Raw genomic sequence first — 16,526 nt, forward strand, 5'->3', positions numbered from 1 at the left:
CTCAAGGCTGTTTTGCCGATGTTTGTTTGAACAGCCTGTTCGCTTTCGGAAACAAGTAATAATACACTCAGGCGGCACGGGTTGTTCCCCGTTTCGCGATATCTTCGATTTAACGACGACTGTCGAACGAGCGCCGAGACTTTATTTCCTGACCATGTTAGGTAGGTAGACGGTTTTACACGTACCGCGATTTTCTTCCAATTTGACCCCCTGTCAGCATTTGTCAGAATTTTATTTTTCTTCTTCACAACGGTATTCATTCCAACGCAACAGTCCCATATTTTACAAACCTTCCTAACTGCGGTTATACACTTTTGTCGAACAAATAATTGACACTCAAATATTATTAAAAATAATGCGAGTAAATCATTGACGCTGCGGAACGTTGCGAAACGGTTTTAATTCTGCGAAGACGAAAGCTTAAACGTGACATGATTCGTCTTGGTCGAAATTTTGACAGACAAACAGTTTCGTAATCACAACAATTTTAAACATAAAAATTTCTGTTTTCGCTTAGTTTCTCTCTGGAATCTTCCATTTTCAATTCTTTCGTTACTTATTCCGCGAAGCAATTAGTATATAAATATAGGCACTGGTACGTGTATATTACACATGCACAGCGGTAAGACTAGCCGAGGAGTTTCAAAGCAATTTAAACTCCAATTACCAAACTATACGTGTAAAATATCCCTGTCCCAAGTTGTTTAATTTACGATTATCCCAATCCCAATCTAGTTTTCCGTCTACCGTGACTTTGTCTTCCGGCTTCCCGTTTCTCTGTGCGTATCTTGGATAAAAAAATATCCCTCATAAAGACAAATAAAAAAGATAAAGAAAAATCGTCTGAAATATGTTGTACCGCCGCGCTTCGGTGATCGCGAAGTAGGACAGAGTTGAAAAAAAGATCCAAGAATTTTGATACGTCTCATCCGGTGTAACGCGAAGATTAAATAAAAATTCAACTATCACGACGCGTCACTTTTGCGTTTGGCTCTGAATAAGCGCGCGTGCAGTGGAGTAAGATAATATATCATCGTAATACAGTGAAATTTGTCACAAAGGAGAAAGCTTGCGGCACTCACCAATCGCAGGTCGCCCTCGACGTCCATCCGCCGGTTCCGCTTGACGAAGTCAGGATTCCGGGACTTCGGCTTCTCGACGGCGTCCCGAATCAGTGGATGTTCGACCTCGAGATCGCTGTCGTCGGAACTCTCGGACTCTCGGCCGAGACGTTTGACTTCCATTTTATTTGAAAAAAGTCAATCGCACACTCGGAAACCGCAGCCTGCAGCCTGCAGTTGTGCACAATCACTTCCACGACACAGACGCGATCCAGAAACAGCATTTGCAGAGGCTCTGCAATCACTCCGAGTCTGTTCCGCGATCGCTGGATCGCAGTTCGGCACTCTCCTTGAACGGAGGGAGTTCGGAATTCCGCGTCTTTGCGATTTGTGCTGAAAGCTGAATCAATCGTTGCCTTGGAATAATTAGGCACCGTTTAATCGCACAGTGAGTGTGTGTTTCAAATGAGTTTCTCACAATGGACTGCTAAGGCAATTTCATCGCGATGAACGCGTTCTCTAACATGCCAGGTGAACGGGCAGATTTCCACGTTGAAGAATCGATCGATTTTATTACCGACAACGCTGAATCGGTTCGACTTTAATTAACCGATTAATCGATGCACGTTTTACTCGAATCCAAACATCAAACACTCTTTTCACGGTTGACTCGCTGTTTATTTACCGCAAATTTCGTCGTGATAAAATTGGCTAAACTTACGGATATCGCGATGTTTGGCACGGAGCGAGGATTTCCAGCGCTCGATTTGACTCTGCAGAGAGTTTTCGAGTACGTATCCATGTATGTATGTAGTTACATACATACAGCAAAGGAACTACTCTGCCGAACTTTACACGCCGCGAGGATAATCTTTCAACTAGGTATATCTAGCACGAAAGTACGACGCGACTGCAAACTTCGCGAAACTGTTACGTATAAATTAACTGACAACGAGGTTTGACTTGGGCCGCTCTTATCAGTTGTCCGCGTGAAAGGCACACGCGCGCAACAATTCTACACGCGTATACGTGCATCGAGAACTCGCCAATAACGTAAAAGGAACCGATATTTTTTCAGGAGTACGTATACATATGTATCCGTGGTCTGATCGACGGCAGTTTTTACGCTTTGTTTATGTTACGTACCAACGATTGCAATAATGACAAGTGCCGTTCAACTACAAAATATTGTTTCGTCATTGTGAATGTATGCATCGGTGTAAGAAAAACATCGTTCCGGTGCATAAAATACAGTGAACTGTGAATACCGAAGTATTTCGTCATTCTAGCAATTGAATGTATGAGCGGCTTATGTATAATATGACAATTTTTAACGCTCTGGAAGAAGATAAAGAATATCTGAAAATCTACACAGGTTCACAATCGAGCCGTTTCTATACGTATATGTACAAAAAATTACTCATTTCGTCAAATAAGAGTGTTCAAAAAATGAACCGATACCCATGCATGTAACACTTTACCAAAGCTCTAACCGCAAAAGATTTCATTATCTCAGGTAAAACTGGCTTGGAATTCAAATATTGTCTTTTCGCTCGCAAGTGTTTCGAATGAAAAAATTGCGTGAGCTTTTTTTACTGAGGTTTATTTTCATCAATCAGACCCCGATGTCGCGGGTTTCGAATTTTTATCCGCAGCCACAGATTGGGTTAAATACAAGAGTGTTCGCTGTATATTATGCAAAGTTGATAAATGATTCTAAATGTCGCAAGAACGAGACCGTCGGGGCAGGAATATCCGTCAATCCGAGATATCTGTACGTTTGAAATAGAACCCGAAAATCCATGTATCACCTCGGCCTTGGAAACCGGGGATAAAAGCTCCAGTTTAAAAGCTCCGAAGGGGAAACTTTAAAAGAGTGACAGAATACCGCGCGGTTCGTAAAACGTGAATTTTTAACCACCGAACACTTTGGCAGATGTACGCATAGGCATGAATCGTGGTTTGTCTTTCGGCATCATGTTTTTCCTCTGTACATTCTATCACTCGACACACAGCGATATTATAAAAGCAATCGTTTAACACGAATAATTAGTATGTAAGTAATATTTGAACGTTTAAAAACGTGAATTTACGCCCACAATTTCAGAATCCAAACATATGCATACTCAAGTGTGCAAATATTATAAATGCATACGTACAATATATAAACAGCGTGAAATATAAACACGCGACCTTTTCTACGTTCTGAAATTTATCATTGTTGGTTATTTTTACAGAACAGTCAGCAACCGTATGAGGTTTACCGTTTTTCTTTACTGGCATATACTTGCAGCTGGCAATACGGCGGCCAAGAGATACGAGAAAAGTTGAACTGACGTCACCAAAGCGATTGCGAATGTCCCATCGGTCAGCTGCAGCGGTGCAAATACTACGGGAAAGTCCCGAATTGTCTTACGGTTAAAACTTTCGATGAAAAAATTCCCACGAGCAGTGGGAGGAAAAGCAACAGTATACAAAGACTGAACAAAGAAATATATATAAATAGAGAGAGAGAGAAAGCTTTTACGGTGTATACTCACGGTAAAAGTTGATCGAAATCGACAGTTTGAAAAATAATTTTCGCACACTGAATCGTCCACAAATTATTCCCACCCAGGCATACGCTCGGTCTATAATTTCCTATGTGATTATGTGTTTGTTGAAACCGTTCGAGTCCGTCGCGACTGTTACACACGTGCCCAATACTCATGCAAAGTACCACAGTAACCGGTTACTATCTTTACGATTCCTTTCCGAGCACTGTAGGTACGTATGGTTCACGTCTCACCGTCGGAACTGGGTCGTCTTCCGACTACAGTCCACGTGTCTTCGACAGAGAGAGAGAGAGAGAGAGAGAGAGGGGGGGGGGGGGGGGGGGGGTGAGAGGTGAACGGATAAATAGATTACTGCAGGTGCATGAATGCCTCGTTTGGGTATTTCCTCGTTCATCTTTAGAGACCTACGAGACAATCGCACTTCGTTAGTGGGTGAAAAGAAGTTAGGCCTTTTACCTGTTATGCGAATGTGTACAACAAGACGATAACAAATAGAGATATCGAAGACGAAGCTATGAAAATCGTACCAACAACTTGCCAACAACTTGTGGTTGTGGTCTTCGGAGGAAATGATCGTTCGAATGACAAACAGGGTGGATGAACGTTTATAATCCACCGTATAATCGAAACAATGTTATAATATCATGATAATATCACTGACATTTGGATTGATTTATACACTTAATGTTATTCCGGCGGGTTTTGTGAAATGATTTCTTTCACAAGTAAAATGTAAAAATAGACAATTTTGGCCGCCAGGTGAAAATGAACAAAGGACGCTATGTCTCAATGATTTACGTGCATAGTTCGGGAATGGCGAACCATTTTTCCGCTAATGGGTAAAAACTGTTCACTAATAGTGGAAAAATGATCCGCCGGTTCTCAACTAGCGCTTCATTCGTTGAGAAGTAGCGTCTTTTGTTAATTTTCAGCAGATGACCAAAATCGCAAAACTTTGAATTTTTATTTCGAAAAATATCGTGGGCAACGTACTTTATGAATAATTGCAGGCTTGTTTAGAACACACGCGTCGCATCTTTAACGAGGCCGACAGAACCGTGAAATACGACAAAACTGACGACACGGTCCAATGTTTAACCGCGCGTCGTGTCTGCTCGGATGATTCAAACGAACTGTTTGAACGTCAGGACAGATAACTGACCAGATTCGATTAACACGCTGCGGCAGCTTGTAAGCAGTGATAATTCCGAAAATACATACATAGAATCTGTAGTAACCGTCAATAAGCCTTTGTAACGTGTAACTTGGTAGGCATAGGCAGCATCGATGTCCGTACAGACGCTATGTTGAACTGGTATGCAATCGTGAAACCGTAGCTGCAGGCTGCACGTTGTCGTTTCCGAGAGCTTAAAGTTCATCTGAAAAATAAATAAATCCAATCATACACTGGATTCCGGTGGAACACATATTCGTACACTAAAGCTGACTGGAGTAACGAATAATCTCATTTTCATCTTCAATCTCATGAATAATAACTCGGACATTAGTGAATTATGGAGTAAGATTAAATTCTATTATTCCATACGAATTTTAACTTGACAGAGATATATCTTCACTGTATAATATAAACAAATATATAACTAATTTCATTCATTTAAGTAAAAACTTGTTTGTATAAAGGTTATCAACATATTTTGTTACACATATAAGTATGCTAAATTGATTTATATACTTTATATTGGGTAACTACCCGTTTTGTGTTCAATAAATAAGTAAATAAATGAATAAATCGGTGATACATTCGACGTGAAAAATTTCAGAATTCGTTACACCGTTTGCGTACCTCGGTGGCGACGAGATCAACGGATCGTCCATTGACCGTTGGAACGAAGCTTTTCCAAGCAGTCGGAAAGGTCGCTCTGTAATCTTTCACCTCCATCCAGACGCTTTCAATTAATTGTTTACGCTTGCTTTAAACAGCGTTTTGTTTATCGACCCGGGCGCAGCTGAACTCTCCGTTGTTCCCGGCCTTCCTGGCTCTGCCGGCTGCCGTTCTACTTCTTGTCATTTGAAATTCGGATATTTCTCTCGGGCGTCGAGGGTTGTATATACCTACATATATACCCACCGGCCGGTCCTTTCACCCTGACGATATTTATCACAGACGCAGGGCACAATGAGCGAGGCTCCAGAACTCGCTTAGGAATGAAACGAGGGCCAGAAGCTCGCGGATCAGGCAGTCACCGAGAGAAGGAGGATCTCCCCTGTTTTGGGTAAAAACATTCAACTGCCAAACGTAAAAACACTCCCTTGACGCGCGGCAACATCTCTCCCGAGAGCAAACGGGAAAATTTTACGACCATAGACGCCTATCCCGAAAACGGATATCCCGGGCGATAAATATGTTTCATCGGTCGGCCAATTCGACGGAATAATTATACGAAAGAAAAAATCGTCACTCAATTGTTTGCCAGACACGTCGAGGGCGGGACAATTTGAATGCCTACCTAAATTCCGCGTGACACGCGCAAGCGATTGGAATCGTTGTGAGAACAATCTGAGCGGTTAAAAAAATCGGAGGAAAGTTTAATTTCACTACGGGTTTTACGTCTGTGCGTCGTTTGTAGAGTGATTTATAACGCGAGGCAAAACACACGGAGCTTCGATGTCCAGTATCTCCTGCAATGCGGACTGTTCTGCGCTTCTCTGCTCGAGTCTTCGCCATGCAGCATCCCACTTGACCACAATAAAACAATTTAGTTTCTGCTCAGCTCCGTGTTCCATCCTTCGCAGCATAACGTTATCAGGTTCATATGTTTGATGTAACCGACCAAAATACATACGTGTCAATCCAATAAATCATTATCCCCGCGGTATTCTATGGGTAGATTCAACGGTCATCGGTTAGGTTTTGTTTATTGAGATTGACTTAGTTTCGCACTCGGCCGACTATGGCGCTGTAGGTTTTCCGGCGCTGCCAACATAACTGTCTAGTGTAAAAAAATTAGCCTTCTCAGATTCATTGTCCCCAAGTGTACATACATGATTGCGGTATGTGCTGGTGTAATTAGGTGCCTCTCGTTTTACGACTCTCTCGCTGATTATACCTCCTCTCTATTTTCACCTGTGAGAAAAAGGAGCGGATTGCAATACACGTGTGCCACATGCACAATTGTCAACGTCCACGTAACCTTGTATGCATTTCAGGTGAAATACGTACGTGTACGTACGTATATAGGAATAAAACCCTCATTGCACGGAGGCGGACATGATAATAATAATGATGATGATGAAAATAATAATAAGGGACGAAACTTGAAACGAGTCGGTATATTATGCAGCACGCCAACTTTTCAAGCATGTTGAAATTGAGTGATAAAAATGTGAAACGCGGGAGCGCACAACCAGCGCAGCAAGCAACGACTCGAGCTAGAGCTGGACCAAAAGTTTTGAGACGGAAAAGTTAAAATGGCGTACACGCCATCGTTATGTTATAACTTTTTAACGAAATCTCAAGCTTCCTGCATAGTCTCGACTGTAAATCAAAACCCTCTGCAGCTCTCGAAAGTCCGGCGTTTCTCTCTTCTGCAACAAAGGCACTACGCCGGTCTAGTTTACTCCGAACTTTTATTATCGCCTCACTCCATGGCCAACAGAATTTGCAAGTACTCGGGAAACGGTCTCGCGACGTGTATGAAATTGTGATTTTCATTATTACTTCGCACTACGACGCGCCGTCGTTTCTATTTTGTTTTCCTGCAGGAATTTCGGGATTATTTTACAGAACGAAGGCCAAGCGGAAGTTGACGAACATGTGACAACGATACAAACTGCAAAACGTTGCTTTAGATAAACTGACTAGTGCGCGAACCGTAAGAAGAAAATAAACTAATATAACATGTGTTGCTAATTTGTACATTTCCTAACGGGTTGTCCTTGCGATAAGAATAATTGCTTTCGTCAGTTGACGCGTCCCAATTATTATTAGAATTCAATTGACCAATTTTAGTTATTTCTTTTCTATGAATTAAAACACGCTGTTATTGGTCAATTTGTTTCCCTTCTCTGGGATTTGCACAGGTGTGATTATAGGCAATTACTAGTGTCAGCAAACAATGGTGTGTTGGTATTCGCGGTTTGTCCCAAAAATAACATTCATTATCATAACTAACATAGAGATTCGTATATTCAAAACGCGTAATACTCAATACGACGCTCAATATAACGTGTAAATAGTTGTATATTGCATGCGCAAATTAATTTAGAACTTGCAGCATCACGCAAATAACGTACTATAAACATGCGCGAATAATCGTTGACTCCACACGTATGACGGCTGAAAATACTGCCCTGCTATATTCATTTGTTTATTATTCTTTTTTTTACGAGTTATAATTACCACTTTTGATAACTGGAAGACGCATTCAACAAATTATGAATACGTGTTACTCTTTCTGCGTCTCGAGATCCGCTCGCGTCTAAAATAGCCAAGTTACCGTGTGAGTTTTCTACTAAAATATGACCCGTCACAAATCACGAGCTTTTTTCACAAGTAGTCATGGTAGTTAATTTGACGTTCTATAACTGAGCAGCAATAAAGAGAAGCTTTGGACAACAGATCAATTAGATTTGCAAAATACCACTGGCATCAAATATAAAATTTTGTACGTGCAGATTAGATATAAAAATACTAGAAGTAAAACATATCTAAATTCACTAGCATTTCAAAATCACCGATACTGACCGATCATTGTAATGCCATGACTGCGACGTTCCATTTCTTCATCTGCAACTTATCTCCGTAAGATAGTATTGCAGAATTAACCAATAGTGTCTAATCAATATATGAACCCGAATTCACTGTTCAAGTATTCCATATTGTTGAACGTGACAGGAAAATTTTGTAATAACAAAAAACGAAAGGAATAAACTTGACGAATTGACCTCTTTGCGGCAAAAGTAGTATGTAAATTTGCCACCAGAACGGCGCTTCTTTCCAGCTATAGATAGTAACAATGCAGCTTATTAGATGATGCGTCACGCACGTGGGTTGCATGTATCAAGGCGTGATCTAATTTCACTTTTTATCATACATAATTACATCTCAACTGTACGTTGATTTTTTTTTCCCAACTTTCTATTCATTCTAGATTTTCATTGTCGTTTTTCTTTACACCGTTTTCAGAGGTACAATTTATTGGAAAACTCCATATTTTTCGTTTGTATAAACATATAACCATAAACAAAAACGTAAATGTCACAGTAATTCAAATGACAAATGTTAACATAAACATGTTTATACTTTTACAAAATTTAATATAAATATTATTCATGTATTGGTATATTTATAATATGCATATTATTATACGATTACAAATCAAAAAGCGTCCCGATTTTTTTTTGTTTCATTGAACTATCAAGCATTTCGGATATTTGTAAAAATTTGAGCAGCAATTGAACTGCCAAAATGAGTCATATGAAGTATTAATCTTATTTCTTATTTTTTTGCTCAATGAAGATGTGCAGATTATTCAGACATTGACAATGTAAAATTTAAACTTTATTGTTGTTGGTGGAAGTGAATGGTAATCGTAATAATTTACATTCAATTCAAAGACACTTTGCAACCGGCTTATTTATTAATACTGAGAAACCTGAAGCACCAAGTAAAGGAATATTCAAAGATACCCACATCCAGAAAAATCAATAGTACATTAAAAACGATGAACATAGATCGTCTGATCTGCTATAATTTCTAAAGTGCCATTATTCTAGTGAAACAGTCAAATACCTCAAGTTATGTTCCATAAGCATTTTGTTCCTCCATGATTTATCATTAGGAGTACATTTCACTTTTGCCTGTCCCTGTATTATCCTCAATTATTGAATTATTTTAAGTAAGTTTCCTTCCTTAGTACGGTTTTCTAATTTACGTAGAGCTGTAATATAATCAAAAATACAATTCTCTCAAAGCAACGACTTAGTCACGATTCGTAGAGTAATAAGCAACTGCACAGATTCTGAGATTTAATCATTATATTGAATCCGCATACGTATCGTATAGCGATGATTTATGCAGTGGTATTTTCGTTTTTAGATTCACGCTAAATAACAGCAATTCACATGATTTACCGTTGCAACAACAGTGCGAATACTTTAAAAAATGCAATGTCGAACATTTATGTAAAAATAGTAGCATGATTATTTGAGGTTTAGTACTTAGTACTTACGTAGAGAAGAAACTTTATATCGGAAGCAATGAACAATAATTGAACTCGGTAAAGTACAAATTTTTTTTCAATCATTTCACGTAGAAATAAAGTGGCTGCTCCAGCCTTCTCGTATGCACGTCAACAAATTTTTAGTGTTAAAAAATTAAATACAATATACCTCTTAATATTCATCTTGTCTAATTCATTTTCCATACCTGGACGTTGTGTAAATTATTTACCATAAACATATTTAAATTCCTGTTGAATGTTCTTAAATCCCGCATCAAGCAACATTTCCATAGTATCTGTACAAGCACAAGAAAGTTATCACTAATTTATATTCACTAATCAAGCATTAAAATTAAGTAAAAGGTGCTCTACAAAGACATTTCTCTACTTTAAGCTATGATTTTCCCCTTACAACGTAAAAGCTCTAGGACTGAAAGTTTGCTTGAATAGTGTTATTACTAGTATGAGACACAAGAAAAGTACGGTTACCGTCATTTAAAAAATCCTATGAACAATTCGTCGTTTATATACAAAACCGGCCGGCTAAAAATTTGGGTACACCAGGTAAAATTTCTTACTGCACTAATAGATGGCAGACTCAAAAATAAAGATCACCAAACGTTCCAACGGCATTTTAAAAGACATATTTACCTTTGTTTTGCGTTTTTGTAAAATTTTATACAATATTTTTGAATTTTTCTGCTTCGCAAAGTCTTAAGGTGTAAAATTGACTGAATATAAAGAACTTCGTACAGAAAAACGAGGCACGATTATTACTTTACGTAATCAAGGCATGTCATATCTAATTATCGCGAAAAAATGAATGTATCGATAAATATGGGCTGGCCTTTCTTTTTTTTTTGCGCTAAAAAACAAGTTCAAAAGCTGAAAGTTTTTTTTTTAATATTTTGCCTTAAATCTGATAGTTTTCGAGACACAACAACTCAACTGACGATGATTCTCCAAATTCCAACCGAAAGTATTGCCCCTCCACTCACCAGAATCTTGATCCAAAGTTAAAAAGTTAAGTTAAAACGTTAAGTAAAAAAATGATTTTTTTTTAATTCTGAAAAAATTCAGACTACTCCAGTGTGAACCCATGCAACGTTTTACCTTTCTGATATTTTCTCTAAAGCCCCCTAGCTATTGAATTACAGCTTTTTGTCTAAAACATGTCTTGTTTAGCTAAAAATGCAATATTGGGGCGAAAAAAAATCGTACGAAACTTTTTAAAAAACAAAAATGTAGGTTTTGATATTCTTTTTACGTTTGTCATACAAAAAACCGAGCAAAATTTTTCCCCAAGATTCGGAATTAATTTCCGGTGACTAAAATATTGCCTATAACGGCCATGTTCAAAAATACTTTGCAGGGCCAAAAAAATACTAGAGAATTTTCCAAAAAAGCAAAATGAAGGTACATTTATCTTCTTCAAAACACTTTTTGGAACGTCTAATTATCTTTATATTTGAGTCCGGTATCTAATTTTTAGTACAGCAAAAAAAACGCTTGGTGGACCCAAACTTTTGGCCGAGAGTGTATGCTAGATCTATCGTTGTCCCGCCTAATATGTGGTATAACAATAGTTTCAATAATCTTCAATAATTACACGCTTTCTTTGTAATTCGTAAAACAAACAGTAAAGATTTTACGTTACGTCATCGCGATGAATGTGTCTAGATTGTTGCCTTGAAGTATCGTAATACGTAACACCAGCTCGCAACATTTCTCCATGCCGGAAAACATCGTGGGAAGAAGGCAGCGATGGCAACGAAGGCAACGGTGGAAGCAGACAACTCAACATGCCAGCTGTACCATCCGAAGAGTATATGCCGTTGTTGGGTGGACCCATCGGGCCGGCGCAAGAACTTACAGGTATGCTTCCAGAAAGGCAAGGCTGTTCTCCAGATCCTGCGACGCTTCCCGGAACCATTATGTTTCCTAGATGCGTGAGAAAGCAGAAATTCAATTGAAATTGAAAATTCGACAATGTTAACTTACCCGCAGCTTGCCACTCACCTGGTAGGCTCAAATTTGAAACACTGGAAACACTGGCAGTGGAAGAAACCATCGATAACGGAGTGACCGTTTGCATGTCAGAACTTTCGGTTAATCTCATGTTAGGATGATCTCGCGAAGACGTCATACTCGACAAATCTGCAGCCGTCGCATGTGGTTCTCGATTGTTTAGCAGTATTTGTGACGCACGATGCAGATCGTCCGTACGCTCATTTTTTCTGTGCTTAACACGGACACTGCCTTTGCTTGGTTTACCGTTTCCAAAATGAAGTAGCTCCAAGTGTCTTCTCAAGTTTCTTGATTGACGTAAGATTGCCCCGCACAATGGGCAAGTTGCTGGCTGATCGGACATACTCCTGGCTTTTGAATTTCCATCTCCTGTAATGGAAAAGATTGACCAATAGTTGACATCGAGTATTTCTGCCTTTGCTCTTTTTTGTTCAATACATTTCTTCGAGACGCATTGTACCTGCAATCAGGCGTTTGCAAGCATCCATACAAAAAGTTTAAAACTGTTCTGAGAATTAAGTACTGAATTAAATTACTTACTCGTCGTTGTTTCGTGTTCATAGGAATTTTATTTACAAATTTTTATGAGATTAACAATACAATGTACATTTCTTAAAATTGCTCTCATATCCTATAGAGTAATATCTGTTTGTATTTTCTTCGAAGACTCAAATCACTGGACAAATATGTATTTAATTACTGTTACCCTTCTATTTATCATCGTTGAGCTTAGTAATTGTTTCGTGATATTGAATGACAAATTTGGAGGTCAATGAAATGAAATGTGTGAGAAAAATAATACCTAATTCTAGCAAAGGAGTGTAAGCCCAAGTAAAAAAAGAGAATATTTAAATAAAACAATGATTGCAAAAAAATAATAATAATAATAGTAATATTTACTCCCCAATAGTCAACAGCCACATAGGGTTTCGTGACGGAAGTTACTTAGAATCAACTACATGCGAATGAATAAATCAGAAATGAGTATTAAAATATATCTCTTACGGTAAGCAAGTTTCGAAAAAAAGATTCAAAAATTATAGCCCTATTACCGTTTATACAATTTGGAATCAGTACAGGATTGTATCACGATTGGGCAGTATTTAAAAACTAAAACTCACTCTAAATATTATTCTAAAAACTAATTACTAATATTAATGTGTCATGCAGTCGAAAGTAAATGGAAGAATTTGATCAACAATAGGAGTTGTCAACTCTAAGCCCCGTTTTCTCTGTTAAGTACCTGATAAGAATGTTATAAAATAGTAGTATTATATTAAGATTAAACGAGTTTAATCTTTGCTGTACGCTTTGATTCGCTTTCGCTTTAATCGCGCACTTTTTTTTCATCTGGCAATCGTTGGCGATGATATATTACTTCGCGGTGAAACCATGTTCGATCCATGCGGCGATACAAGAGAACCGTGTGGCGATGAAGATGGTAAAGGACTCGGTTTGCACTCAATTTGTTCACAACCACTGCTTCCACTATCAGTTCCGTAATTGACAGACTGCCCAGTGTACCCAGGGATCTCAACTTCGGGTTTAATCTCAATAATCATTGGATCGGAAGAGCTGTGCTGGCTAGAATTGGCGTTAAAACGGTATTTGCACGACGAAAGAAGATGTCGTCGCAAATTTCTGGCTTGGCGCAACGTTGCTCCACACAAAGGACAAACACCCGGACAATCTGATGCGCCTCGTATTTTTGAGGCTCCAAGCATCATGGCATTCACGGAAGTACAACCAGGGGTTGAGGAGTTGATTGGAATCGGTACACTTGGAGGTAAGCCAATATTTAAAGAGTTTGGAAAAGAAGGTATGTGCAACGGAGAGTATTGCTGCATCGGCATCAGGGTGTGAAGGTGTGGCTCAGAATCCGGTGGATCTTGGTTTGCTGTCCCTTGAGAATCTTCACAGGATATAGGTGTCGAATGATGCAGTGGAGGTGAATGAGACCCATGACGGTTAGAATATTCCGAACGATCGTTAACTGTTGACAGACACAAACACAATGTTACCATTCAGGGCTGAACTGACCTTTACAGTATTACAGTAATTTCATTGAATGTGACTAGCTGGCTGATATGTTACTGTTTTTCATTATTCCGAAGAGCTAGAGATAAGTTCATCAATAAAATAGAAACTGCACCTTTCTTCAGGCTTATTCGAGTACTGTGTAGCAAAAGCAACAAGATTTGTATATTTTCGAGATATTGGTTTGTGTGGCAAGTTGTTTTTTTATAAATTTTATTTCATTAGGGCTGTGCTGCTATGAAACATCTCTTACTAATTGCGTTATAGTTGCAAAAACTACTAGAAGTATCTGTTCAAACTAAATGTTTGAAAAGGAATAATAAGTAAATCATTCAAAACTCCATGTCTATTACCTGATCCATTTCAAGTGTTGCACTTTTCATGATTTTTTTAAATCCATACTCGAAGCGTCATCCATTGAAATATAGTAAATAAATGACATGTTTGATGGAAAGAACCGTGGTAAAACACAAATATCTTGATATCCTAAAATTGAACACTTGAATACGCCACAGTATTTGTCGATATCATATTTGAAATAGTGCAATTTTCATTGTATGAACATAACTTTAGATCACGACGAAATAAAAATAGGAACAGTAAACAGCCTTGAAACAATGCTATGCGTATTGATTGTTGATAGAATTTCGCTCATCAAAAATATTGTATTTGTATCCAATTAAAAAGCAGTTCAACCCAATTGATGGTTGTGCTTGTGTCCGTTTCCCAAGCGACAATTCTAGTGAATAGATCTCTCAGCCTTAAATAACCATTAACAAATTCACAGATATCATAACAACATTGACAGATTCATCGGACACAGAACACAAGTAACAGTTATTCCATCACTAAGAAAATTTATTTTAACAAAGGAATAAAACAGGTATAGAAAAGTACTAATTATAAAATTTACCTGACTCATCACCATGGTTTCCGCCACTCTCGTCATGTTTACTACGTTCGTATTCCATAGTCGTTCTACTGTCCTGATTGTGTGCTTCGAGCGGTCTGTTTTCAGTGTCGTGATTGTCGTCAGTTCTTGGCCACTTGCACGACGAAGAAGACGATTTCGTTCGTCTTTTTCTCCGCCTCAGCGGTAGATAGGAGTTGATAACATCACGAGCTAAGGCCTCACTGGCTGCTGGGATTGCTGACAGAGGAATTTCCTCGCCATTCTAGAAGAAAAAAGAAAGAAGAATAGTCAAAACATAGAAGTGGAAATTGGAAAGAGATTACAATTTTAGACAAGATTGGATATCAAGAAGGTGAAGTGGGTCTTTTTACCCTGAGCGTAAGTTTGTAATACACGTCGTTGGCGAGCACGAAGACGAATATTGTAAATATGCAGGGCATAAAAAGAATTTTCATACGTGGCGCACACTCAACTTTATGCAACCAAAGTATGGTTTAAAAGTGTTTTTGCACTGCCGCAAAAGCTATCATTCTGAGTAAGGAACATAAACAGAAAAGGACACATAAATCGTACTTGGGTTACACGCATAATTTCAATTTTTATATCTTCTGAATTTCTCAATATTGGTGTATGAAAATTCCATTTTTTCAAATAGATTACAAATTTCCTGAGTCTTGTAAGCTTGTAAAATCTCTGAAAAATGTCATTTTTCAGAATTGATTAACACACTGAACTTACTTCGGTAAGAACAGTAGGTGGTGTTAGTCCATGAATATTTAGACAGTGAGCCGCCTGAAGAAGAGACGGAAGTTGAGAGGGTTCGACGCTGATTTCACCTCTGTAGACAAATTCTAAAAGAGATTCTAAGTCTTCGGCTCCGATTCCAGCAAGCATTATGACAGGATGTTGACACGGAGTGCTCTAAAAATGATTGAGAAGATGGAAAATATAACTGACGATGCATCGTTCCAGACATTATCATAGTGGCAAGTGTAATTCAACAATCATAAGTTATCTCACCTTAAGCAAATCTAGGAGGAAGGGACTGGCGGCACAGAGTACAATTTTGTGAGCAGCGAAGCTTCGTCCACCTGCAGCTAAAGTAACATCAACTAGCTCGCCGTGACCTCGTAATAACTGCGCCGCCGATGCCAAAGAGCTGCCGAACTCACCCCATGATAAACTGTAGAGATGGTTACTGCCCATTCTAGACACGGAGGAAAGAAGTGATGAAAATTTGATTCATGTGTTACTTAACCAAAGTTTCATAAAATGTTTGTCAAAAATGTGAGGATAACTGGTCATTTTGATAAGCACGAGAATGGGGTTAGGGGGGAAGGCTTTGATTGTCGGTGGCTTACCTCGCTGTTTACGTGTTTGTATTCCTTCGGAGAAAGTCGATAAATCAGAAGAAACAAATACAAATTAGGCCAAATCAAAAGAGATCGCTTTCTGTCATAACAGCTTGTTATTCAAGCAGTTCACAGTGTCTGCGCAGCGGGGTTATATTTGATGTTCGTTAAAGCTTTGTCGAGATCCACTTGGCACCGCAATATTTATCGCACAAATCTTTTCGTTCACAACACTTTTGAATCACGCTCAAAAACTTTCCGATTATCTCTTGGTGATCCTAAATGTCACATTTCTCACGACTTGGACGACTATGACGCCATGGAACGTCTCAACGGAGTTCCGTAAAAGTAGAGCAGCAGATACGCCGCTACTCGCTCGCTAGACGGTGCTGCCGGCC

The 16,526-nt window shown here is 38.8% G+C and overlaps 2 protein-coding genes across 5 annotated transcripts in view; both read right to left on the reverse strand.

Moving 5' to 3' along the window:
• The window catches only part of LOC107225987 (venom dipeptidyl peptidase 4), a 212,444-nt gene extending 207,529 nt beyond the window's left edge, over positions 1-4,915 (reverse strand). Inside the window, exons 1-2 of one of the 3 annotated variants that reach the window (XM_046730474.1) lie at positions 4,838-4,915; positions 1,083-1,461 (exon numbers count right to left, since the gene is read on the reverse strand). In XM_046730474.1, coding sequence (XP_046586430.1) covers positions 1,083-1,244 — 162 coding nt within the window. In that variant the 5' untranslated portion in view covers positions 1,245-1,461; positions 4,838-4,915. Of the gene's footprint in view, positions 1-1,082; positions 1,462-3,601; positions 3,845-4,609; positions 4,731-4,837 lie in introns of those variants that run through there. The other 2 variants (XM_046730476.1, XM_046730475.1) reach the window with 2 other exon arrangements.
• A 3,811-nt stretch (positions 4,916-8,726) lies between these two features.
• LOC107217772 (broad-complex core protein isoforms 1/2/3/4/5) lies at positions 8,727-16,490 on the reverse strand. 2 transcript variants are annotated; one of them, XM_015655435.2, is made up of 7 exons: positions 16,138-16,490; positions 15,797-15,983; positions 15,515-15,697; positions 14,777-15,038; positions 11,818-12,195; positions 11,456-11,739; positions 8,727-10,094 (listed from the first exon to the last, which is right to left on the reverse strand). In XM_015655435.2, the coding sequence occupies exons 2-7, from the start codon at positions 15,980-15,982 to the stop codon at positions 9,987-9,989; spliced, it is 1,401 nt and encodes a 466-aa protein (XP_015510921.2). In that variant the 5' UTR covers position 15,983; positions 16,138-16,490; the 3' UTR covers positions 8,727-9,986. The 2 variants fall into 2 exon arrangements, with proteins under 2 accessions (XP_015510921.2, XP_015510928.2); XM_015655442.2 differs by lacking the exons at positions 8,727-10,094; positions 11,456-11,739; positions 11,818-12,195 and adding an exon at positions 12,360-13,819.
• Positions 16,491-16,526: the final 36 nt, after the last annotated feature.

The sequence above is a fragment of the Neodiprion lecontei genome, chromosome 2 (genome assembly GCF_021901455.1).
Source record: "Neodiprion lecontei isolate iyNeoLeco1 chromosome 2, iyNeoLeco1.1, whole genome shotgun sequence".
Lineage (NCBI taxonomy): Eukaryota > Metazoa > Arthropoda > Insecta > Hymenoptera > Diprionidae > Neodiprion > Neodiprion lecontei.